The sequence below is a fragment of the Sander lucioperca genome, chromosome 9, assembly GCF_008315115.2.
Source record: "Sander lucioperca isolate FBNREF2018 chromosome 9, SLUC_FBN_1.2, whole genome shotgun sequence".
NCBI classification, from domain to species: domain Eukaryota; kingdom Metazoa; phylum Chordata; class Actinopteri; order Perciformes; family Percidae; genus Sander; species Sander lucioperca.
Window position 1 is genome coordinate 11,467,337 of NC_050181.1, and position 23,811 is coordinate 11,491,147.

Here is a 23,811-nt window from a genome sequence, read left to right on the forward strand (position 1 = left end):
ACTTCTTTGTCAGAGCAGTTTGTCTTTGGCATAACCAATATGATTTCCTAGACTTGTTACACTTAATTTTCCGTATATGTTCTGACGGATGCATAAGCAATTTAGGCACCACTGAGTTGCCTCTTTGGAGCTCTGTTGGTACTTTAAAAGCTCATATAACATAGGGCTGATTAACAGACGTCTGCTGTTACTAACCAAACTCAGTCCTCTGTGGCATTGTTTGCAAATGATTTAGTTGCTTCAGCATTTAAGTCCTATCCCATTGGATCTTTCTAATTATGTATATCCCTTGCCTTAGCCTAGGGGTTCCTGGACAACACAGCCCCTTAAAAAGACATCTCTCTTTTCACAGGTGTTCTTTGAAGTCCTTTCTGACACGTACTGTACCTTCTTTACAGCATGACCTCCCATCATCCTCTCCGCGAGATATGCACCTGCCTCAGGGGACCTAATTGCTTGAAGTAAGCAGGACCTTCAAAGCCACACACTCAGCATTGATCTTCAAGACCTCAAACATGTCTGAAGCTACTGTTTTCTTCATAGAATATAGCCCAAAATGTCTAGAATGAATGACATTTAAAAAAGAAGTAAGGTGCAATTAAGTTCAGAGGGTTAAAATGTAGCTGGGATGTGTGGGTTTCTGTGTGGTTTTTGCACAAACTTACTGTCTCACTGACAGGAGCTGAGGAAATAAACACAGCTCTAACCTGTGTGGACATCACTGGTGCAGCAAATACTTCCATCTAGTGTACCAAAGAAGAATTAGGCTTTGAGGGGTTCATTATTACACAGTAGGCCTACTATAAGACCAACACAATTCATAGAACCACCGAATTTGGAAATATTGTATATATGCTAATGACTGGGATTTCATATGATGTTTGTCAATTTTAGAGATCATTTTGCAAGTCAATACATTATATTTTAAATTGACAAACATCACGTGTAATTTATGGTACAATTTAAACAGGATCAAAACATTATTGTCTCTCGCCATTCACTACCTTTACTAAAATATAAGGTAGTAGTCTACCTTACATATATTTTTCTCCAAAATAAAGTCCCGTGGGGACTGTACTTCCCTGGACACACACACACACACACACACACATATAGTGCGTTTCACTATCTTTGTGGGGACCCGTAATTGACATAATGCATTCCCTAGCCCCTTACCCTAACCTTAACCATCACAACTAAATGCCTAACCTTAACCCTTACCCTCACCCTAACCATAACCTAATTCTAACCCTAATCCTAAAACCAAGTCTTAACCCTCAAACAGCCCTTTAAAGTTGTGGGGTCCAGCATTTTGGCCCCACAAAGCTGTCCGGACCCCACAAGTATACTGTATTCCCGGTTTTTGGACGCAACGAATATAGTTAAACAAGAACACACACACACACACATTTAGCTGCTGCTTGGTCACATGATGGCTACCAACGGCTGTCAGCTGTTTGACATGATCAAATTTCGGCTGTGAAGTGTTGGTACCCCAACTCTGGCTAAACCAGACCAAAGTCTGCGAGAGTTGGGTGAATTAAGAGCTGAAAATCCTTACCTGTAAGTCTGATGTTATTTCATTCTAGTTAACAAGCTGGTGTAAACTATCTAGCTAGTGCTCAGGTACATTCCTACCATATCCTTTGAGAATGTTGTGTTGTTGGTTTTAGTTCCCCTCCACATTCAAGCTAAAAGAAAGTAACGTTAAATATGCTAGCTAGCTCAGTTAAATAAACTAGCTAACTTTACTAAACTTAGCTAAATTTGTTCGTACATACTTAACGTTAATTTGCCGGTGTCGTGCCAAGGTAGGCTACTATCCCCGCCAGGATTTGTATCCCCTGGCCGCGGGAGCGCGCGTGCATCTCAGAGCGGAGTTTAACTGCTGCACTTCGAATTCACCTCTTAAATGGAAGACTCGACAGGGTTTAGCATGGTAACAAGTGTCTCATTTATCTATATAAATACGTGTATTTGTATGTTACATTAAGGCGACGTGTGAATTGTTTAATGCGTCGTTTATTATTGTGGATTAATCGACAGCCTGATATGTATCCCCTCTGTAACTTTTGCTAGAAAACAGCAGACATCTCCATATTATCTCAGGTTGTTTATTGTGACCTGGTAAAGTCCGAAAATAACACACATGATGACAGGACAGACCCTTTGCATGTTAGGGGAGGGGATACACATTATATCAGGTGAATAAACGGCCTGATATTTTGTGTATCCCCTCTATGGTACAGGTGAACAAAGCGGTTAATTGAAAAGCCATATTAAACTAAATTAAATTAAAACAGAAATCACGTTAGAGGGCAGGGAGGGACAGGCTAACAAAGACAAGGAAAACATATTGTTCATAAACCTGCATGACTCACATAGATAGGCCTATCAGTCGGCCTATGTAACTAAGTAAGGTGCATGTCAATATGGAACTTTGGAAAACACTGTCGATTAATCCACAATAATAAACGACGCATTAAACAATTCACACGTCGCCTTAATGTAACAGACAAATACACGTATTTATGTAGATAAATGAGACCATTGTTACCATGGAAAACCGTGTCGGGTCTTCCACGTCGCTATTTGTTCCATTTAAGAGGTGAATTCGAAGTGCAGCAGTTAAACTCCGCTCTGAGTGCACGCGCGCTCCCGCGGCCAGGGGATACAAATCCTGGCGGGGATAAGTAACTTGGCACGACACCGGGAAGCTTTGTTCACCTTCACTTGTTATAGGCTATTTGCTTCTGTCTAATAATACGCTTTTTGCCCCCAATATCTTGGACCAAATTATTGGGCCAAAGGAAGTCAAGTGGTGATGGAGGCAGATACACTTGAGGAAAAGCTTCTCCTCTACGCTAAAGAGGGCAGTTGTTCTCATATTCAAAGGCTCCTTGAGTCGAGAATAAACCAAAGCTCTCTCAACATCAACTTCAGATGTAAGTTTTTTTCTTTTTCTTTTTTTTTTTTTTTAAAGACGACATTACCTGCCGACTAGCATGATTTCAGGTAACGTTATGCTAGAAGTGTTCATGTTTGTTTCTGTCACTGTAGCTAGGTCTAAAGCCAGCTTAGGATGGACACCCCTCCATCTTGCCTGTTACTTTGGACACATGGATGCTGTGGAGAAGTTACTCAAGGTGAGAGTTGGTTTATACTATAGTATGTCCAGTTCATATGTCCAGCAGTGAAATGTAATATATGGAACGTATTTGCAGGCAGGTGCTGATGCAAATTTGCAGAATAACATGGGTGACACACCTCTACACAAAGCAGCCTATACTGGAAGAAAGGTGAAAAAAAAAACTTCCTTACCTCAATACCTGTCCATTTACTATAATAACAGATGCTGCATTGTAACTTTTGATAACCCTTTTTTCCACCAAACTATCACTTTCACCGACATCACCAGATATTTTCTCACTGAAGCTTGTGATGAAAAATGATGGTAAGATTTTTCCTTTGTCTTAAGGAGATTGTTCTGTTGCTGCTGCGGTATGATGCCTGTTCCAACATAATCAATGGAACAGCTCAAATCCCTAAAGATGTCACAGAGGATGATGAAATCATTACAATGTTAGAGGGTATGAAATTATGGGAGTATTTTTTTGTATTTGTTTTTATTGGTGATGGCTTTTCAGATCAGCTGGCCTTGTTCTCAAGTAGTGTATAATTTGTGCAGCTGCAGAGAGAAGAGCAACAAGGCGGTGGGAGGAGAAGCTTCTGGAAGCAGCCAGAGAGGGAGACATTTCCACTCTGTCTAAACTGGTTAGCACCTGACCATTCTATCAAATCATTTTGCAGAATATATTACACTTTGACAGCATCTTTTTTACTTAAAGAATAATTCACATATTACACCAGTGCCTTTCACAGCTTTTGCTGTCTCTGAGATTGTTAAAAATAAAATGCACAAACTACGGAATTACATTCATATTTGCATAGACAGGAAGCTACAAGTTGGAATCCGAGACAACCACAAACAAGACATGTACCAATTTTTCTAATGGCCTGCCTTGTTTTAGCAGACCAAAGCAGACTCTACAGAAAACCAAATTTAGGGTTATCATTTCCCTTGAAGTGGACACTTATTTGGATATAGATGAGTTTCCATTGCAGTTAGATATGTAAAAGAGGTAAATGTCAGTGGCTTTCACTTAAGTTGTTTTCTGTTGTTCAACTGTCTTCTGTTTTTCAGCTCAGTGGAAAAGAAGCTCCAGATATTCACTGCAGGGACTCGGTGGGGAATACGCCCTTACACTGTGCAGCCTACAGGGGGCAGAAGCAGTGCATTATAAAGCTGCTCAAGTCTGGAGCCAGCCCCAGTACTAAAAACAACAATGGTATATCACTTAAGGTTTAATATTACCCCCTTATTACTCTGACATTTATTATATACATACTGTATATGCTTTATAATGGTGGTTTTAGAATGCCAATTTGTTTTTAAATAACACACATTTATGTAAATACTACAATATGTTCTGTTAGTTTTGTTCCCGGCTTTTGCATGATCACTAATTGTGTTGCAGACCAGACAGCGTTAGACCTGGTTCGCAATGATGAACTGAGGCCAATTCTAGCAGCCTTTCAAGACAAGGTAAGTGCAGATCAGTAGTTTTTAATCACCCTTTTAATTATATGAGTTAGGTACAGGAACATGAATTAAGATACAGTAGCACATGTTCCCATCTCTTTGCATTTAATGTAAAAAAGATGAGTGCATGTACTGTGAGTCAGTGTCATTCAGTCAGTCTGTTGCACTGTCCAACTTGAGCTATCAACTCTACACCACATTGCTATTAAATTTGGTGTAAGTCATGGTCGACAAAGGATGATTCCTAATTATTTTGATGATCCTCTGGCCTCTCCACCATCCCCACCATTGGGCCAAAATCTAGCTAGGAACAATCTAAATCTAACCAAAATATAGGTGCACTGCACACAACTATCTTTCTGCACGTTCTGTTTTTACAAATCTATAAATGTGTTCACTTGAGGTCTGTTGACTGTGGAGAAAAAGCCTTGCAAGTCAGCAGTCCTTGCTCCTGCTTGGATGTCTGATAAGCCTGGCACAGCTTCAATGCAGAGCATTGCATAGTCATGGAGAAAATAAGGCTAAGTACTAAGCTATTAAGTAAATGAAAAGATATATTATTTACCTCTGAACTGAAAGTTTAACTGAAATACACTGAGTTGAGTGTGTCTGGTCTCACCAGAAACTCTTCATCGTTGTCAATCAGGCTCAGTCTGTACACAAGTCTGAGAGTTATTCTTTTTCCCCCACAAAGGATGTGAACAGTGGGGTCCAGAAGATTGAAGGCCCTCTTTGGAAGGTACCCAGATGTTGAAGTGTATTCTTTTCTACTCTTAATATGTCAGGCAATGTTTTTGTTCAGACTCCTCCACATCCTCCAGACTTTACTTATTCCCTGTTGCTCAACACAATATCATCATTATTATATACAAAAAGTCCAGCCTTTTCTTATTTATTTGTTTTGTATTTCAAGTCTTAAAGTGTTATTTGTAAATTTGTTTATTTTGAATATTCTGAAGACACAAAATCAGTAGTACAAATGTTTAAAATAAAAAATAAAAACGTTTTAACCCTCTACATACATGATATGTTTATACACGATTCTTTGCTAGATAGTTCATCTGTTGTTGACTTCATGTGTCTCCAACAGAGTTCACGTTTTCTTGGATGGCGATCCCACTGGGTGATAGTTGAGGATGGAACTCTCTCCTGGTATCCCAGACAGTGAGATAACTTTATACTGTATGTATGCAGTTTTCTTGAAAAATATAGTATGTGCATGTGTAGTATATGTTTTCTGTATGCATGCTGTTTGCCATGGTAGAAGTTTCTCTCTTGCTACTCCATCCTTGATTGGCGTGTGTAAAAAGCCAGATTTAATTGCATGGTGCCTTGTCAGCTGTAGTGGCTGAAATAAAAGCAAATCTCTTTTTCTCCAAATAATTCCTGTTGGAGATAGAGGCATTAGGAGTAGTTCACCAAGCATTCAGTGAAAACTGGAACCTTAAACAGTGACTACATGTGTACTGTAGGGTAAATTGTTGTTTTATTTTATACAGTGCCTGTCCTTGTCAAAATGCCTTTGTCTCTATGCTCTCATCTATTTTCTTTTCTAGGGCTGATGCGCTGGCTGGTGTCAGAAAACAGGGCTGCAAGTCTCTGACACAAAGCTACTGCACGGTAGGTAACCTTTATTAACCTTTATTACTACACAAGGATGCTCAGTCCTTGGGTGTGTCAGTTACATTGTACGTATGACATGGTGATGTTTGACATCTAGTGCAGCAAGCGTGACTGTACTGTAAGTAATTTTGTCATTGTAGGTCAAACCATGGGATCATTGCTTCTTCATGCTCAGGTGCTTTGATGACACTTTACATTATTTTAAGGTCCCCTCAAAGACAGATTCAGTGGCAACAAGAAAAGTAAGATGAGATTCACCTTCTATGCTGTTGCTATACCCACACCCCCACCCCCATTCCTCAATCTGGCTGAGTTGTCTTAAGTGTATCTGAAAGGGTGGACAACATTGTAAATGTTTCCGATATTTGTCCACTTAGAGATGGTTGGATGCTTTTGAGGCACATTCATCCTATAGCACTCGCCACTGCACCCAGGAACAGATTATCAATGATGCAGATGGCGATGGCGGCGTGACGGTGAGGAATCTGTCACAAGCCCTTCAGGTAAGTTTAAGTTCAGACCTTTTTAATAAGGTATATTGTTAGGCGACAATAGGGAGGATGTTATGTTCAGGGAGGAGGATTCCAATGTATCTTTCTTGTACTGTGCTCCTGCAGGCTGCCAACGCTTCCCAGCAGCAATTGGAGAGTGAAGTGTCAATATTTCTATCGATGGTGAAGAATGAGGAGAATTGTGGTAGGAGTCCTGGAATTGGTGTCGTATCAATGTAGCGAACCCACTGTCCAATTTTTTTTAACCTTTGGTAATGAGCCAAAGGTAATTAGCATGTAAAACATTACAACATTCTCTGTTTTAGACATCTCAAATGTGTTTATTTGAATGTACATTACAAATCTTTGGGGTGTGGATTGTTGGTCAGACAAAACCATCAATTTAAAGACCTGGCCGTGGGTTTTGGGAAAGTAGGCATTCTTTCACTATTTTCACACATTTTGGAGACTAAATTATGAGTTGATGAATCATAATAAAAAATAGTCTGCAAATGAATATAAAAAATAACCGTAGGTTGCATACATCTAAACTGAACATGTTTTCTTTTTATATTTTTGGAAAGCATTGGCTGCCCCTCTTTTACTGAAAGCCAAAGAGACCAGTGAGCTCTCCAGTGAAACCTGTGCTGCTCTCCATCTGTGCCTTGAACTGCTGTCAAAACAAGAGGAGGTAGGGAAACGTCTTCATCCTAATCAAGCCTGTATCAGCATGTAAACGGTTGGACAAACGAACAAACAACATACAATACAGTTGCCTTTAGGGTTTGGGCTATATTGTCTACCATCAAACCACTCCTCACACATAACTAAATGCAGCCAGAACCATAAAAAGCTTTGCAAAGGTTTAGCTAATATACTGTATTGTTATGTTTGCTATGCAGGTGAAACAGCGTTGGTCTTGTGATACCGGAAATTTGACGTTTAAATGAAATGTCATCTAGTAATCGGCAATCTTGCACTTGGTTTAATAGTTTGGAAGCTTCTTTTTAGATTAGCTGCAGCCCACTAAGCATGTATGAATATTTATCTTATTGATTCCCATAGCCCTAACCCACGTTCTGCGCTCCTATTGGCTGGATAAATTATATTAATGATTACATAATCCTCAAACCCCTCCCCTTTACGTTAGCTCCTTCATACCAATCAGGTTTGAAGTTTGTGTGGAGCCCATGTCCACCTGTCCAAGTGCTGTGCCCATGGGTTGGGGGGGGGTGGGGGTATCAATGGAACAGTGCGGTAATCACTGGCATGTCTGTAGGAAGGACACAGGCAAGATCCGCTTTTATGCTTAGGTCTGCATTCAGCTTGCAGATCAGAGTAGATACACACACACACACACACACACACACAGACGCCCTTGGACTTAGATCCACACACTCCCACTCAAGGGAAAGGCTGTGCATTGAGCGAGAGAAGTGAAGCGCGTGCATATTCACAGGCTCAGATGGAGAGGCATGCATTCTGCCTCACACAGTACAAATTTACGCTCACAGGCACACTTCCACATGCCAGAGCATCCGAGCAAAGGAGAAAGAGGAGACAGTGACGGCACTCTCATCCAGTATCTGCACAGGTACAAACCAAACAGTTGTTCTTCTTGTATCTGTCTGTCTGTGTTTGCAATGGTCTGGTCCCTGATGACTTACTGTAGCGTAAAGTGTTTGAAGTTTGGCATAGATTGGATTGAATCTGATGTTTTAGTGTGTTGCTGATTTAATGGTTGATCTGAAGCATTGGCATTTGCGAAAGCTATTCATCAATATGCAGAGAGTCATTCTTCTTCGATTGAATGATCTGAATTCAGAGTGTTAAATTAAGCATGTTTGAGGTGGTACTGAGTGGTACACTGCTCATTGCATCTTTTTAATGTATAATGTAATTAATTCTGTCAAAGTAGGAGTATAAAGAGGGATAGATTAAATTACATTGAGGACTTATTTGATATGCTGTCTACTGATTGGTGGTACAGTAGTATGGTGTGTACTACAACTCTTGTCTTGTAAACCCATTGGCAAAGGTGTGTGTGTGTGTGTGTGTGTGTGTGTGTGTGTGTGTGTGTGTGTGTGTGTGTGTGTGTGTGTGTGTTATACTACAACTCATGTCTTGTAAACCCATTGGCAAAGAGGAAGTACAAGTGTGTGTTGAAGATAAATTAATTAATTTTCCTCCGTCATAGTAAAACTTGTTTTTGGAAGTCAGCTGGATATAAGACTGCTCAACAATGCCCAAATGCAGCACGTTTACACCGTGATGTGTGCATTGCCAAACCACATCATCTTAGTATGAATTGGCCACAGCTGCTGTCCTGTCTCAAGGAATAACCCGGCACTGTTATCACAGGGACGCAGAGAACATTTATTGTAGCCTCCTCACCCAAGAAGCAGTGCAAGTGTCATAACAATGGACACTTAATGAATTTGTGACAACCAGATGAGAAGAAAATATCTCAACAAGCATCTTAACATCCAGTGGTCTTATGCTAAACTGGTACTACTACATGTACTAACTGGATTATATTTTCTACACTGCTGAGATTGGCTGTATTAGGTAGTATTAAGTCTAATCCTACATTCTCATTGTCCTGGCACAGATGTCTCTGTAGTAATACATAACATACAGTAGTCACATGCTGTTGTAGTAGTGCTTTGATGTCCAGACAGGTGTAAAATAAAGAAGCAGGATTCACAGCAATTGAAGTTTTACCCTTCAATAGAGTATATGTGGTCTGACCCATTTCAGCAGCAGCTGCAGAAATGAAGTATGCTAGTTAGAGTGCCACATTTATACAGGGCATGCCAGGCACCGTATGGTTGGTGACTACACAGCATTTAAAGTGGAGCGGTCTGTGCTGCTAACTCTCAAACACACACAACGCAGATTTATAAGCCCGACCTTTTCTATGTGTTTCTCATGCAGCAGGCTTCCACACCTGTCAAGAAAACAAATGGAGGCTTACAGCATGAAACCACTTAGTGGTGACACGCAGATAACCATATCTGTCAGTTTGTATTTCTGTGAAGGCAGGAGAAGGGCAGCATTGTTTTCTCTGCAGTCATTCATAACTTTTTTTTGGCAAGAGTCTGTAAGACATCAGATTGCCCTTCAAACCCTTGGGGATTGGAGAGAGTACAAAGTACCGTTTGACCTTTTAAATCAACCATCGCCACATGGGTAACTGTCTGACCTACTGACTGTCATCTCTCAGCCAGGAGAGACTTACTGCTTAAAGGGGTGACAGAATGATTTTATGGGGTATTTCACACTGTTCCTTAAGGTCTCCTAATAGGGTATGTAACATTGGTTTGGCTGAATATTGCTCAAATGCTATTTTATGGGTCCTTAACTACCCTGTGAATATGGCCCTATTTGTAACAAGAGCTTTTCTTCCTAATATGGTATGCTCATGAATATTTAGATGTGCTGCGCGCTGATTGGTTTGAGCGAACCCCATACACATCCATTGTAGACTAGACAGCAGGTCTCATATTTCAGACACTGCAAAGTTATACGTTGTTTGTATACTATTTCGTTATTAAATTCACTTCTGAGACTTTTTTATGCGAGAAATCAACTATATAAAGCTCAAATATGGGCCGTTTTACGAAAATTGATGGCTAATTGCAAATTTGGTAAGACGTGTCGGACTTTAGGAGCTCCACACAGTCTGATGAGAAAGCGGCAAACTCCATACCCAGTGAAAGTCACCGTTTCCCTGGGTACTGGACGACCGGGGCTGGGGGGGCAGAGCTCCGGAGCTGGCTGGCTGCCAGCTGCCGGCATAACTTTCGTATATTTACAGTTTGAATTTCGTCACGTCACTTATAAAACAGCTACCCTAGGTCTTATAAAGCTTATAAAACTATGGTGTCCAATTTGCATTGTATATTTTAGCACATAGGTAAAGCTGCCGAAGCTGAACATTATATTCCAAAACACATATGTTTATTTTTTAAAGTTTTTAAGTTACATTGTAACAATTTAACAATTCGCCCTTATGAAATCCAATCGCGGCACGGCTGTTTTGGAACGCAATAGACAGATGCTTAAATTCAACTAAAATGTAACAGTGAACAATCAGTGTTGGACCTACAGTCTGTTGAGATGCCTCTCCAAACGCAGAAACCAAGCGCAGTCACACCATAAAACGTTAAGACACGTTGAGAAGAAAGATCCGCATTTTGTCATAATCCAATGACACGAAAAAAAAGTAATCCACAGCGATCAGTAGCTCCACAAAAAGGTAAATGATATGGTGTATCCAGCAAGGCCGATACGAGCGTCACATACGAGGCCTCTCCACTTCGCCGTTTAAACAAAGTGGAATAAACGTATAAAAGTCCAAATCTACACAAAACCCGCAATCAATTAGTAAGCTGACATCACATTTATATACATGGCATTTAGGAAACCTTTATTGCAAGGTTGGCACGGCAAGATGTCCAGACTAGTGCAACAGTAATTTTCGTTTTTTGCGTCCTGCTGCTCCCATCGTCAGCCAGGTAATATTTTTTTTTTACTAAAGCAGTATATGAAATCAGATGTATTACCTATCACCATTTAGTTGTTTTGTGTTATTTAAGATATTTATTTAATATCTGGTCATGCCAATGCATTTTTGTGAACATTAGGGGTTTCGTTTCAGAGGGCTAAGAGGAGGCTAGCTAGCTCTCATTGCTAGAGCTCCATCCAGCCACAGGCTCTATCAATGAGACTCGCGGACAAGAGGCGTTTATTTCCCCGATCGTTTGTTTAAATAACTCAACACATTATAATTATACACATTATAAGATTAACTGGAACCTGTGGTAAGAGATTGGTGGCGTAACTAGCTTGCTGACTGCGCTCTCACTCACACACACCGGCCATTTAGCAGGAAGAGGGTAGCTGCAGGCCCTGGAGCTCTGTCAGGGCAGCGGCGTTTGGTAGTCCATTAACCCAAAAAACGGTGACTTTGCGCGGGTGTGGAGTACCGTGGGCTGCCAACCGTGACCGAGCGCCATCTACCTCCCAGCAGGCCGGGGTCTGTGAAGGAGAGGCCGGGCGGCGAGGCAGCAACACAGGCAGCACTGGCCGCTGAACTCCTGATACACAGTCGGACAAAATTTGCAATTAGAAATCAATTTTCGTAAAACGGCCCATATTTGACCTCTACATAGTTGATTTCTCGTATAAAAAAGTCTCAGAAGTGAATTTAGTAATTAAATAGCGGACCTCTGGAGATCTGCATGACCTAGCTAGATTCAGAAGACTAAGCTGACCTCAGGTCAGTGGTGTAGCCTATGCAAATGTTGGGGCGTGACAAAGACTAGGAGTTGAGATGATGACGTCATCATCTAGCTTTGTTGAGATTCGCCGTTTTCAGCGGCAGTTTCAAAATGTGAGATTTGCAGAGGATAGGGGTATCAATGGGATTTTGAGCTTCTATGTATGTCCTATTTACCCTCCAAACTGTCGTTATTCAACTATGACAAGGTAAAATCGGTTTTGCATTCTATCACCCCTTTAATGTTTGTGTTGGTCCCTGCACTGACTTCTTCCTTTTTCAGGTAATACGAGATCTGGATAAGAGGAGGCAGTATATATTCAACCTTATCTTTTTGGATTCTAACCAATTAAGCCAAGGGTCTGTATGTACTGAGAAATACTTTGTAATTGGTACTGCATCTCTCTGCTGCAACATCGCATCACGCTCAAATCAAATATTTGTTCAGTAGCTTAGCTCCCAGTCATCATATAGTCATGTACAGTTTGATATACAAATACAAGTTACAGATATTACAGGGTACTGTATAGAGCTATAATACATTTCCCTCTGAGATTTCCTCCCCCCTCAGCAGAGAAAGCAAACTTCTAGAACAAAGTGAAAGCTCTACCCTTTAGGGTGTTGGCCAAGGAGAAGCTTCCCTCCCAGGCTCCAGCAACAGCTACTGCACACAAAAGCCTCAGCAGGGCTTAAAATAGCGCTGTTTGTGCTCAGGAGAGAGGATGCTGTGAGAGCAAAAAAACTGGCTGGGATAGTTACACAACAAAGTGTTCTGTTCCTGGATGGGCTCTTAAGCCAAGTGCCTGGGACAGGGAGTGTTAACACAGGCTCCTAAACAGCGAGATCATTTACTTTACATCATACATTTAAAAAGAGGCTTGAATTAATTGGGGGCATGCGATGACATCCTTTTTGGCACACGTGATATGTGAAATGGGTCTCTTTAGCCAGTGTTAGTGTGATTTTGCTGTTCATTGGAAGCATGTTAGAGATCATATTTTGGGTAAGTGTTAGATTTGCACAAACAATTTAGAACAGTAGGATAATGCTCCATTCCACTGTAGGTGCCAGGCAGCTGTTGGTGTGAAAGAAGCTGCTTATGAGCTTCTGTCACAGTTACAGCAAATATGTTAGTTTGACATGAAGTCCTTGTGTATGTTCAAGTGCTCAAGATACAGGTCTCTATAGAAAAGTGCTCATAAAAAAACTTTAGTGTGATTGTGGGTTTTTGGTTCCATCAGATGTGTGTGTATTTGAAGATATGGAGTGATATAGCAAGGTCATGAAAGCTTCAGTTCAGATAAACCCAATGTAGCTTGAAATGTTCTGACCAGAGGTGTTTTATTGCACTCTATTGCAGAGTGAGGTTCTGCATATTGTTGCACATTAGTCATTCTCACCTTTCTGTACTGTATGTATAATAACGTTTCGCTGAGTCAAGTCTAGTGCACAAAAGAATCCAGTTTACATTATGTATTTTCAGTAATTTATTTGGACTTGATCAAATTTATTACCAAAAGCCGGATCGAGAAATCAATCAAGAAAAAAAAAACACTCAGCAAATTGGTGAATATATCACTGTGTTTTCACTGCCTCATCCATCATGTGTGGCTGATCTCCACCACACAAGAGTCTGAAGCAGTTGATGTTCCAACTTCCCGGAATAATGTTGGAGCTGCTGACAGTCACTCAGGGCTGTAATCTATATACGGTATATTTATTTATAAATATCTTATGATTTTAAAAAGTTTTGTCAAAATGAGCACTATTTTAAAAAAAGCGTAGACACAGGTGTTTTTCACATTTGGTACTTTTAATGGGAATCACAGATCATGAATATCTCGGAGTAGAATTTCATAGAAATGATCTTTTTGACCTTGTTGGATCACGTAGAATCTCCATTGTGATCACTGAAACATTGTCCCCATGGTGGTTACCGTATAGCCACACATCTGAAAGGAAAGTTGGTGAGCCACAGACACTTTGTTGCAGGCATGAATTATAACCCACCTTGAGCACATCAGCAGATGCTTTGACAGGTGCTTCTTTGTGCTTGGCTGTGTACACACAACTACTAATACTACTGGCAGTATAAGAGATGAGGAGGAACTTTTCTTCTTCAATGGAAGACTTTGCAGTCTCAGATTTACAATGTGATTTGCTCCCGTTTCTCTCCGCTGCCTTCCTCAAGGTGAGTGTGGGAGTGTTTTTAAACTGTGGAGGCTTTGCTCGATTTTTATGAGCATCATTATTACCGGTATTTTCAGTGCACTTTCCTTGTTTTGTGAATGCTTTTTTTGTCTGCTTATAATACTTAAAAAATGAAAACTTTAAAAAGGACATTTATGAACTCAATGCATTTGTTATAGCCATTATCTTCTATATAACTTTTGGTAGCATTTTTGTTAAGTGTCCTGTCTTCTGTTCAGCTAGTAAAGAACGGACAACAGCAGTGTTAGACAATAGGAAATACTGATCTGGTCTGTCCCCCAGTGGCCTGGCTCAGGTTGCCCTTAATAGACACTCAATCCTGGGCTACAGAGCTCTCAGAGACTGGGGTATTTGGTTCAGACTGGAGGAAACCAGATATGTGGGCAGGGTTAGAACAATGACCTGCCGTCAGAACCACAAAGACACACACACCGTGGCCACTACAGAAGCAGATCAATACCTTCAAATCAATCAAACCAGTCAATCACACATTTGCCAGATTTTCCATACTGTCTATACTGTACACATTTTGGATCAAAATATGTATGTGCATATTCCTCTCATTTACTTTACCATGTCTTGTGTGTGTGTGTGTGTGTGTGTTTTATTTGTTTGGTGGTCCTGTGTTTGCAGGTGTGGAGCCTGAAGTTAGAGCAGGAGGTGGAGAAGAACAAAGCTCTGACAGAGGCTCTGCACACATTGGCAACTGAGCACCACGAACTCAAGCAGTCCCTGTGTAAGAGCAGGAGGCCGTCTACTCTCAGTACCCTCACTGAAGATGACTTCTATGATGCTGTATCAGGTCAGCAGCCTCTAGATGGACAGTTAGTGAAGTAATCAAGAAGTTAATATCTTACGGGGGTTACTCAAGATCAGTATATCAGCACAGTATATCTTGTTCTTCATACAGCGTCTTGGCCAGGTCATAGATTACACAAATTAATTCTCAAGCATTATCTGAATTTTCTTTCCTGGTAATTTTCTACTTTTACTAATGATGCACTTTAAACTAACATTGAGTTAAATGCATTGTTCGTTGAGCTGTGCTCATTTCTTCCATTGCAGAGCTTCTGTAAGAAAGGTATCGTATGGAGTTTTGGACCTCTAGTAGTGATATCCACAGTTTGGCAGTAAAGCGCAAAGAACCTAGGCAGGGAAGAAGAAGAGTGGAAGCTTGCAAACATAGATAGTAAACAATGCACAATTTTAAACATAAAAAAATGGGTGGGTGGTTAAACCCAAAAGCCTTGTTTCCACCAAGCAGTTCAGAACGTTACACATTAGAACGGTTATTTTTGCGTGTCCACTGTCAAAAGTTGAGAATGGTACCAATAGAACCGTTCCTTTCAGTCCTGTTTTGTCGTTACCCCTATGTTGGAGTACTTAGCACACTGATCCGATACTAAAAGGTGGAGCTAGAATAAAAAGGTTTTTCAGTTTGTTTCTCAGCGCATGGCTGTCCACGGCTCTTACCATCCGGTAACAACCCGCCTTCATTTAGTAGTAGCGTCTGCGGTGGAAATGCAAAACAGATCTAGTGTTTAGGTACATGTGGGTACAGGTTACCTATGGTTCAAAAAGTACTATACTGAAAGTGTTTGATGGAAACACGGCAAATGATATTCCTCTGGCACTTTATCTGTCTCTGAGATTGCCCAGATAACGCTGCCAATATCCTCTTCTCTTATACTCAAGTGTAATGAGATAGTGATTAGGCACCCACTGTATGTTTACCATGTACAGTTTTTGCATCAGCAACATGTCTGTGGAAAAAATGGACGAAGTTTGCTTCTTTGTATACCCAAGCCTCAACATGGTGATTATTTACACTAGACTTCCTTTTACAACATGTTGTGCACTACAGACCAATCTTTCTCAGGAATCATTGCATTATTCATAGATAGCCCTGAGTTATATACTAGCCAGAGACAAACTGCCTGTAGACTCTAAACTGTGCTCAGCATATACAGTACATGAAGATGTTCACATGCTGAGGTGAGTATGTAAAACCTTAAACACTGTGCATACAGACGTGCAGCTGTTGTGTCTGAAACTGAAATTTCTGTCAATACATTGTTCAGTATGCAAGCACATGTTCTTACAATAAGCACTAATAACTCAGACTAGCATATACAGTCCTCCATCATAGTGTACATACACTATTCTCCCCTCCCATTGTGTATGTGACAGTACCTGAAATGTCACTGACAGGGGAGGAGTAGCATCCAGAAAACACAGAGCAAACAGTGTTTGAGGAAATGAAGCCTCTGTGTGGCCTCTCATTGGAACACAATCCTCAGGTGGGGATTAGGTAGCAGCAGGGAGGGGGAAGTTAGAGAGGAACTCGAGCACAAGTGCTTATTCGCAGACAGTGTGCTGTTCAGGCTGCAGCTTTTTGAGCCGGCCACTCAAACCTGTATGTACGTTAGTGTGTGAGTGTTTGGCATGACCTGGCATCTGCCCCCTGTCATCATCCCACAGAGTCGGAGCTCTCGGTGAGCGGCTTCCTGTCTGTGGCCAGTCAATCTTGTGAAGAGGACGAGGGCCAAGACAACCCCCTTCTCAGCATCCTCCGCCATCCTAGCGCCCTCAGGGGACCTACCGGAATGTCAGGGGAGGGTAACCATGGCAACCAACCCGCCCAGTACAATGGAGTCGAGAAGCACAGGTGGGACATGCTCCAGTTATGATGTCATGCTTGTTTACTGGCTTAAATGATGCAAAGGTACGAGTGGAAATATCGTGGTATGGTAATACCAGCCATAGTGAGTGCTCTTCAGACAACCTATTCACTGTTTATTATGTGCAAGGCTTTGTTAAAGTGGTTTATCACAGCTGGTAGCAGGATTAAGTAGTATATAACTTTATATTGCTGAGCAACTAAAATAAATATTGTACATGTGACTTTTTGATATGCATGCCTGATGACAGGTTGCAGACTTCAGCCAGCAAGAGGAGAGGCCAGTAAAAGGCAGAGCTGGTGTAATGGCATACCACCTTTCCACTCTGGTCTGTTTTCATAGACGGGTGTTTTTGTTTGAGCACCCAATCCACAGATAATAGCCTGTTTTTTTGTTTTTCCTAACTGATCCAACTCTCTAGGTGAATAATCAACCTAGTGCTTGGTTAAGTTTTTTTTTTTCGTGTAGATTTTACAATCTTTTTCATTTCCGTGGATGCTGATTCTGGCTTGGCCTCTCTTTCTTAATCCAACAAGTGATCCATGAATAATTCAGCATGTGCTGGCTCAGAGTAGGAGTTGGAGGAAAGGGAACTGGCTGGCTGGCTAGCTCTGTGTGCATATGTGTAGGCTTGTGTGTGTCTGTGTGTGCATGCATGTGTTAGGCAGTGTGTGTTGTGCATTAAAGATTTATGAGGTATCTGTTTATTTGGAAATACTCTTGTCATTCAAAGATATGTCTGTCCCTGGTTTCCTGTAGATGGGTCTAGTTGTTTAACATGTGTCTTACTCTACATTTCTATAAGGACCACCGTAATATAAAGTCAAAATGTAATAATAATTTGAAGACTGAAAAGCTCAACCATACAGTAGACAGTGTTGGCTGCAAGACGTGCATGCTTAAAGTATTGATTAGGGATGTTGACGTGAAGAACCATATTCTAAGCTAAATGGCTGAACAAATTGGAGCACCAAAATTAAAAAAAGTAAAACCTATAGGTCCCGTGAATCTTCAGACATGTAAAAGCCTGTTGTAGATACCATTTACTTTAGGAAAACCCCATTATCATGTTTCAGTTTTTTTGAAAGTCCAATGAAAGAAGTCCTCTATGTAAAAAGATGGCGCAAACCCCCACCCTTCTACCTCTGTTTATTTAGCTGAAGTAATGGCTTTTATTTGTGTAGTTGCTTCAGCACTCAATTTAAACAAGGACACCATCTGCCTCCAGCAAACATACCTGTAAAACAGTCCTCACTGCAGATGTTAGCAAGGCTGGAAGATAAACTCAGTCAACACAGACCAGATTTAGTCAAGCAGCAAAGGCTAAGAGAGCGAGTAGGAAAGCAGCTGCATGTGTATAATATAAGACAGAGAAAGCTCAATCATAATTAATCTAAAGGGTGTGCAAATGTACTTATCTTAAAGTGAAAGGTGTTTTTTAGCCAAGCTTCATATACAAAAAGACCAATTTAAGTAATATGTGTTGTAACCATACAGTCTTGTAAAACACACGTATGAAGTTGTACATCCATTCATGGATATTGCATGAGGCTTGACCAGACCAGCTGAAAGCTCATTAGCTTACAGGTGTCAAATTACTTTGTACCTAACTGGTGGTTCAAGCTGTGTTGTCTGATCTGCAGCTTTTATATAGTATAAGTAAAATACTGATGTTTTTAATGTGTGGTTTTGTGCTTAGTGCCACATTGGAGAAGTAAATAATTTTGAGTGTGGAGGAGACCAGTTGACATGCCCTCAGGTGTCAGTGTTTGCCTGCTATGAATTGACACAAAATGACACAAAATAAACAATCTAATGATTTCTGATTTAATAAAGTATAATCCTCTTTATTAATGTAATTGTCTTGTATAGTTGACAGTGCTTCTCCCACTCTTTATACCACTGTCTTACAGAACATCTCTACCGGCTCCCATGTTCTCCAGGAATGACGTCAGCATCTGGAGTATCCTAAAAAAATGCATTGGCATGGTGAGAACCAACTAGTCTCCTCAGACGGATTTACCTTTTATTTGTTGTGCTTCAGTTTACTGTTTGGAGGAAATGAATTCTGGCTTGAGATATTATTGTTTTTAAGTAGGCTTGGTGAATAAAGAAAGTAAAAATTACCTAAATAAAAGTTAGTTAATTAAGATAAATTAGTTTTTGTACTTTTAAATTACGTCTTTAGAAATATAGTCATTAGTATCAGTGTCTTGGAGTCCTAAGGGAGCTCAGTCCTTACCCAGCCTCTGCCTGGATTTAATTACATTTAATATTGTCTATTAATGTTTTATTCCCCAATTAAATGTGGCTAATGATTCATGCATACGCAATTCAGAGGGCAGACAGATACATAGACATGCATGGGGTGCAGTCATGTGGTTGTTGAATTAAATATGTCAATTATGCACACAATCCTCTGCCCATGCAATACTCTGTTTTCTCAGTTTCTTTTATCTCCTCCCAATTTCATTTTCAGGAGTTGTCAAAGATTGCCATGCCTGTAATATTTAATGAGCCTCTGAGTTTCCTCCAGCGGTTAACAGAATACATGGAGCACACCTACCTCATCCACCAGGCCAACGCCACAACCGACTCTGTCGAGAGGATGAAGGTATCACAATGCAAAGTTTACTTTCTCAAATAAAAACAAAGATAAGTCTAACAGTGATTTGTCATTTGTTGCTTCTGATACAAGGTCACATTATCTAATTTAAAATTCAAATAGTAGTGACTTTCTAGCCTTTCATAAAGTATGCAAGACTCAATAATTGTATTATATTTTCTTATCATTATCAAATATTGAATTAGTTACCTGTAATTTGGTTATAATACTTCAATGCTCTGTAGTGTGTTGCAGCATTTGCTGTGTCAGCTGTAGCATCGCAGTGGGAGAGGACTGGGAAACCCTTCAACCCACTACTGGGGGAGACGTATGAGCTCATCAGGTAAGACAATGGACTCCTCAGTACCTTGTATGCAAAATACACAATATGTTTGATGAGCACACCTGTACACGACACATATTTCATATAGTAAAGATGTATACCATAATGCAATACCAAACATGTCCCTGTTCTCCATCAGAGACGATTTGGGCTTTAGGTGGGTGTCAGAGCAAGTAAGCCATCACCCTCCAGTCAGTGCCTTTCATGCTGAGGGCCTCAATGAGGATTTTGTCTTCCATGGTTCCATCTACCCCAAACTCAAGTTTTGGGGAAAGAGCATAGAAGCTGAGCCCAAGGGACTCATCACACTGGAGCTGCCCAAGTGAGTGCACTTTGATTCTTTAAGTCTTCTCATGTTACTTTTGTCTTTACCTTTTTGCTTCCATGTCTCTGCAGATATAACGAAGCATACACCTGGACAAACCCCACCTGTTGTGTCCACAACATCATTGTTGGTCAGCTTTGGATTGAGCAGTATGGCAGCGTGGAAGTGATCAATCACAAGTAATAGAAATTCCCATCTCTTTGTGCTGCTCTGTGTGCCTTGTTTGTCTGCAAATGCCTTCTCGTCCGGTTCATTTACATGCGCGGAGACTCTTTGTTTCTGCGCTCTGCAGTGGGGTGTTGATCTACTTTTAAGATTCAGCGTATTGATCATGGAAGCAGAACTGGGACAGTTGCCATTAGAATAGAAGAGCAGGATAATTAATGTTTGAAAGCCTCAGTTCGCAGAAGGAGAATAGTGAAAGGGAATTGGTAAACAGCCTGTCATTCTGTGGCAGGACCGGAGAGAGATGCAGCATGATGTTCAAGCCCTGCGGCCTCTTTGGAAAAGAGCTCCATATAGTGGAGGGATACATCCTTGATAAAAGGTATCATCTTCATTTAATTACCAATGATTTCATTATTCATCTGATGTTTAATATTGCCTGAAAGTAATTTGTCATATGTATTGAGAAACATTTGAACACAACAATTGAACAGTTTTACTCATCAGTTTTGTCAGAACGGTAACGCTCAGGGATGATGTATCAAATATCAAAAGGCATCTTAAGCTGTGTTTTATTTTTGTTTATTGTATGTTTGCAGCAAAAAGAAGCTCTGTGCGATTTATGGAAAATGGACTGAATGCCTCTACACAGTAGACCCCGCTACCTTTGAGGCCCACAAAAAGACTGACAAAAAGAATTTGGATGAAAAGAAGGGCAATAAACAGGTATTACATTTTACTGCTTTTAAAGTCACCTGTGTTCTGCCTCCATTTGGTTCAAGTTAAACTTATGTGCGTGTGTCTCTGTGGCCCCAGAGCAGTGTGGATGAGGAGCCAGAAGAGATGCCTCCACCTGACGCTGAGACAGCCCAGGTCATCCCCGGCAGTGAGCTCATCTGGAAGATAACGCCACGACCAGACAACTCAGCCAAGGTACGAGAAGACGGAAGTGGTGGAAGGGGAACAATTTGTACAATCTTGAAATAGAAAAATCAGGCACAATAGCTTAAGATGAGGTATTGTTATTTTGTCCTTTATGACAGTTTGTGGTAATTGAATTCTCTCTCTGTCAGTTCTATGCATTCTCTACATTCGCCATGCACCTAAATGAGCAGGAGAAGAGCATGGAGGGAGTTATTCCCCCAACAGACAGTCGCCTCAGACCTGACATCCGCGCCATGGAGAATGGAGATATAGGTACGGTCTATGACCTTGATTTGAGTCCGTTTATGCCACACCATCTTCAAGTTATTATAAGGTATTCAAGTTTCTATATCCATGCCTTTTATAGATTTGGCAAGTGCAGAGAAGAAGAGACTGGAGGAAAAACAAAGAATGGCCCGGAAAAATCGCACCAAATCAACAGATGAATGGAAAACGAGGTGAGTTAGTGAGCAATATGATGTACTGTCATCGTTCCATTGCTAATTTGCTTTTACTAATTGCCTCCTTATTGTCTTTTGTTATCAACTTTCCCCTTTATTATAACTGAGAAGGAACGCCGCACTTGGCCCAAGGTTAGGTTCAAAGCTTTGCCTTCTTGCTGTTGTTATTTCTAGTGTGAAGTGCAGCACTACACCACACTACCCTCCTCAGGACAAAATGCACAATTACAACTGTTTGTTAGTGAACTCATTTGTAGAGATACTGGCACTCGTGAAGACACAGGTGTTTGACACTGGGTATTTAGTTTGTACAAGGAAGACTAGCAACATTTTTGCCATGATGTAGGGTTGTGCTTTTTGTGTGCGTTTCAGTTTGTCTGTGATTCTTTTCTTACCTGTAAAACAGTCCTCACTGCAGCTGTTAGCAAGGCTGGAAGATAAACTCAGTCAACACAGACCAGATTTAGTCAAGCAGCAAAGGCTAAGAGAGGGAGTAGGAAAGCAGCTGCATGTGTATAATATAAGACAGAGAAAGCTCAATCATAATTAATCTAAAGGGTGTGCAAATGTACTTATCTTAAAGCCAAGCTTCATATACAAAAAGACCAATTTAAGGAATGCGTCTTGTAACCATACAGTCTTGTAAAACACACGTGTGCAGTTGTACATCCATTCACGGATATTGCATGAGGCTTGACCAGACCAGCTGAAAGCTCATTAGCTTACAGGTGTCAAATTACTTTGTACCTAACTGGTGGTTCAAGCTGTGTTGTCTGATCTGCAGCTTTTATATAGTATAAGCAAAATACTGCTGTTTTTATTGTGCGGTTTTGTGCTTAGTGCCACATTGGAGAAGTAAATAATTTTCAACACTACACCACACTACCCTCCTCAGGACAAAATGCACAATTACAACTGTGTGTTAGTGAACTCATTTGTAGAGATACTGGCACTCATGAAGACACAGGTGTTTGACACTGGCTATTTAGTTTGAACAAGGAAGACTAGCAACATTTTTGCCATGATGTAGTGTTATGCTTTTTGTGTGCATTTCAGTTTGTCTGTGATTCTTTTCTGATCTCTCTGTTATCCCCAAGTGCTGTACCCCATAATATTAAATATATCTTCTCATTGTTAAAATTCTGCAGGTGGTTTCAGCAAGGACCCAACCCTCACAACAAAGCTCAGGACTGGCTCTACTCGAAAGGCTACTGGGACAGAAACTACACTCACCTGCCTGAAATCTACTAAGAAGTAGAAATACACACAAATACCGTACTCATGGATATCTACTTTAACCACCGTTTGGATATTATCTGCTGTACTGGGGTTTGTGCAAGGGCTCCCTAGCACATGCAAAAAGGTCATGGAGTTGGTACAGAACAGCAGGTAGGGTTGGGTTGAGAAGATAAGCTTAAAAATGTCTTTAAAGCAGTCAAAAGGCAGTAAAACACTGAATAAACACCAAAGGCATAAATTATTTAATAGATGTGTGTGAACAATGAAGCACAAAAACTCTTTTTCTTATTTATTGTGGTTGTTGACCACTTAAGTATGGTATAGGCATGTTTTGAAAATACTAGAATGTCTTTTAGAAATATATATATACACACACACACACAGAGTATATGTTAGATAGGTGGAGAGTGTAAACAGCAACCTTGGTTTTGTTGTTGGTAGTTTGTCCATAATTTCTGCTGGCCGTGGAAACATTTTACTCATCAGCTTCAGTGCAGAGATACACGAGGCAACACCTCTACCTACAGCTACAATGGAGTGTACGATGCATCCTGAGCACATCGATAAGACGTCTATTTAACTCTGACACTGATTCTACTTTTCACTGCATACTATAATGCAATGAAAAGTATTCAAATAGACCATTTGGGAACATTTCCTTTTGTTTTCACTTAGCAGTACAATTGATGGTGCATATAATTAGTGTTTAACTGTTCAAAATCTGCTTGTTTGCAGAGTCTGCGTCAATGGATTGTAATTCTGTGTCTGGCTGTTTCCCTGCATCCCTTTCTCTGCAAAGATGATGGCAAGTAAAATGTTACAGATAACGTTACTAGGACAGCACTCCAATTTAATA

At 40.6% G+C, this 23,811-nt stretch overlaps 1 protein-coding gene and 1 long non-coding RNA gene across 7 annotated transcripts; one reads left to right on the plus strand and one right to left on the minus strand.

The window, feature by feature from the left end:
• Positions 1–239: 239 nt before the first annotated feature.
• Positions 240–1,870, minus strand: LOC116046068. Its single transcript, XR_004104046.2, has 3 exons — positions 1,782–1,870; positions 666–743; positions 240–560 (listed from the first exon to the last, which is right to left on the minus strand). It is a non-coding gene; the product is annotated as an uncharacterized LOC116046068 (long non-coding RNA).
• LOC116046051 (oxysterol-binding protein-related protein 1) lies at positions 1,416–23,811 on the plus strand. Of its 6 annotated transcripts, none has more exons than XM_031294191.2 (29): positions 1,416–1,563; positions 2,811–2,945; positions 3,061–3,146; positions 3,225–3,299; positions 3,479–3,590; positions 3,689–3,774; positions 4,205–4,349; positions 4,539–4,606; positions 5,298–5,342; positions 5,694–5,767; positions 6,160–6,223; positions 6,367–6,468; positions 6,604–6,729; positions 6,844–6,922; positions 7,302–7,408; positions 14,846–15,014; positions 16,694–16,880; positions 18,807–18,882; positions 19,373–19,507; positions 19,744–19,841; positions 19,981–20,163; positions 20,238–20,345; positions 20,624–20,713; positions 20,931–21,057; positions 21,148–21,264; positions 21,405–21,528; positions 21,623–21,713; positions 21,828–21,848; positions 22,865–23,811. In XM_031294191.2, the coding sequence occupies exons 2-29, from the start codon at positions 2,825–2,827 to the stop codon at positions 22,965–22,967; spliced, it is 2,919 nt and encodes a 972-aa protein (XP_031150051.1). In that variant the 5' UTR covers positions 1,416–1,563; positions 2,811–2,824; the 3' UTR covers positions 22,968–23,811. The 6 variants fall into 6 exon arrangements, with proteins under 6 accessions (XP_031150051.1, XP_035860666.1, XP_035860667.1 ...); XM_036004773.1 differs by having other exon boundaries at positions 3,482–3,590; XM_031294190.2 differs by having other exon boundaries at positions 1,474–1,563; positions 2,815–2,945.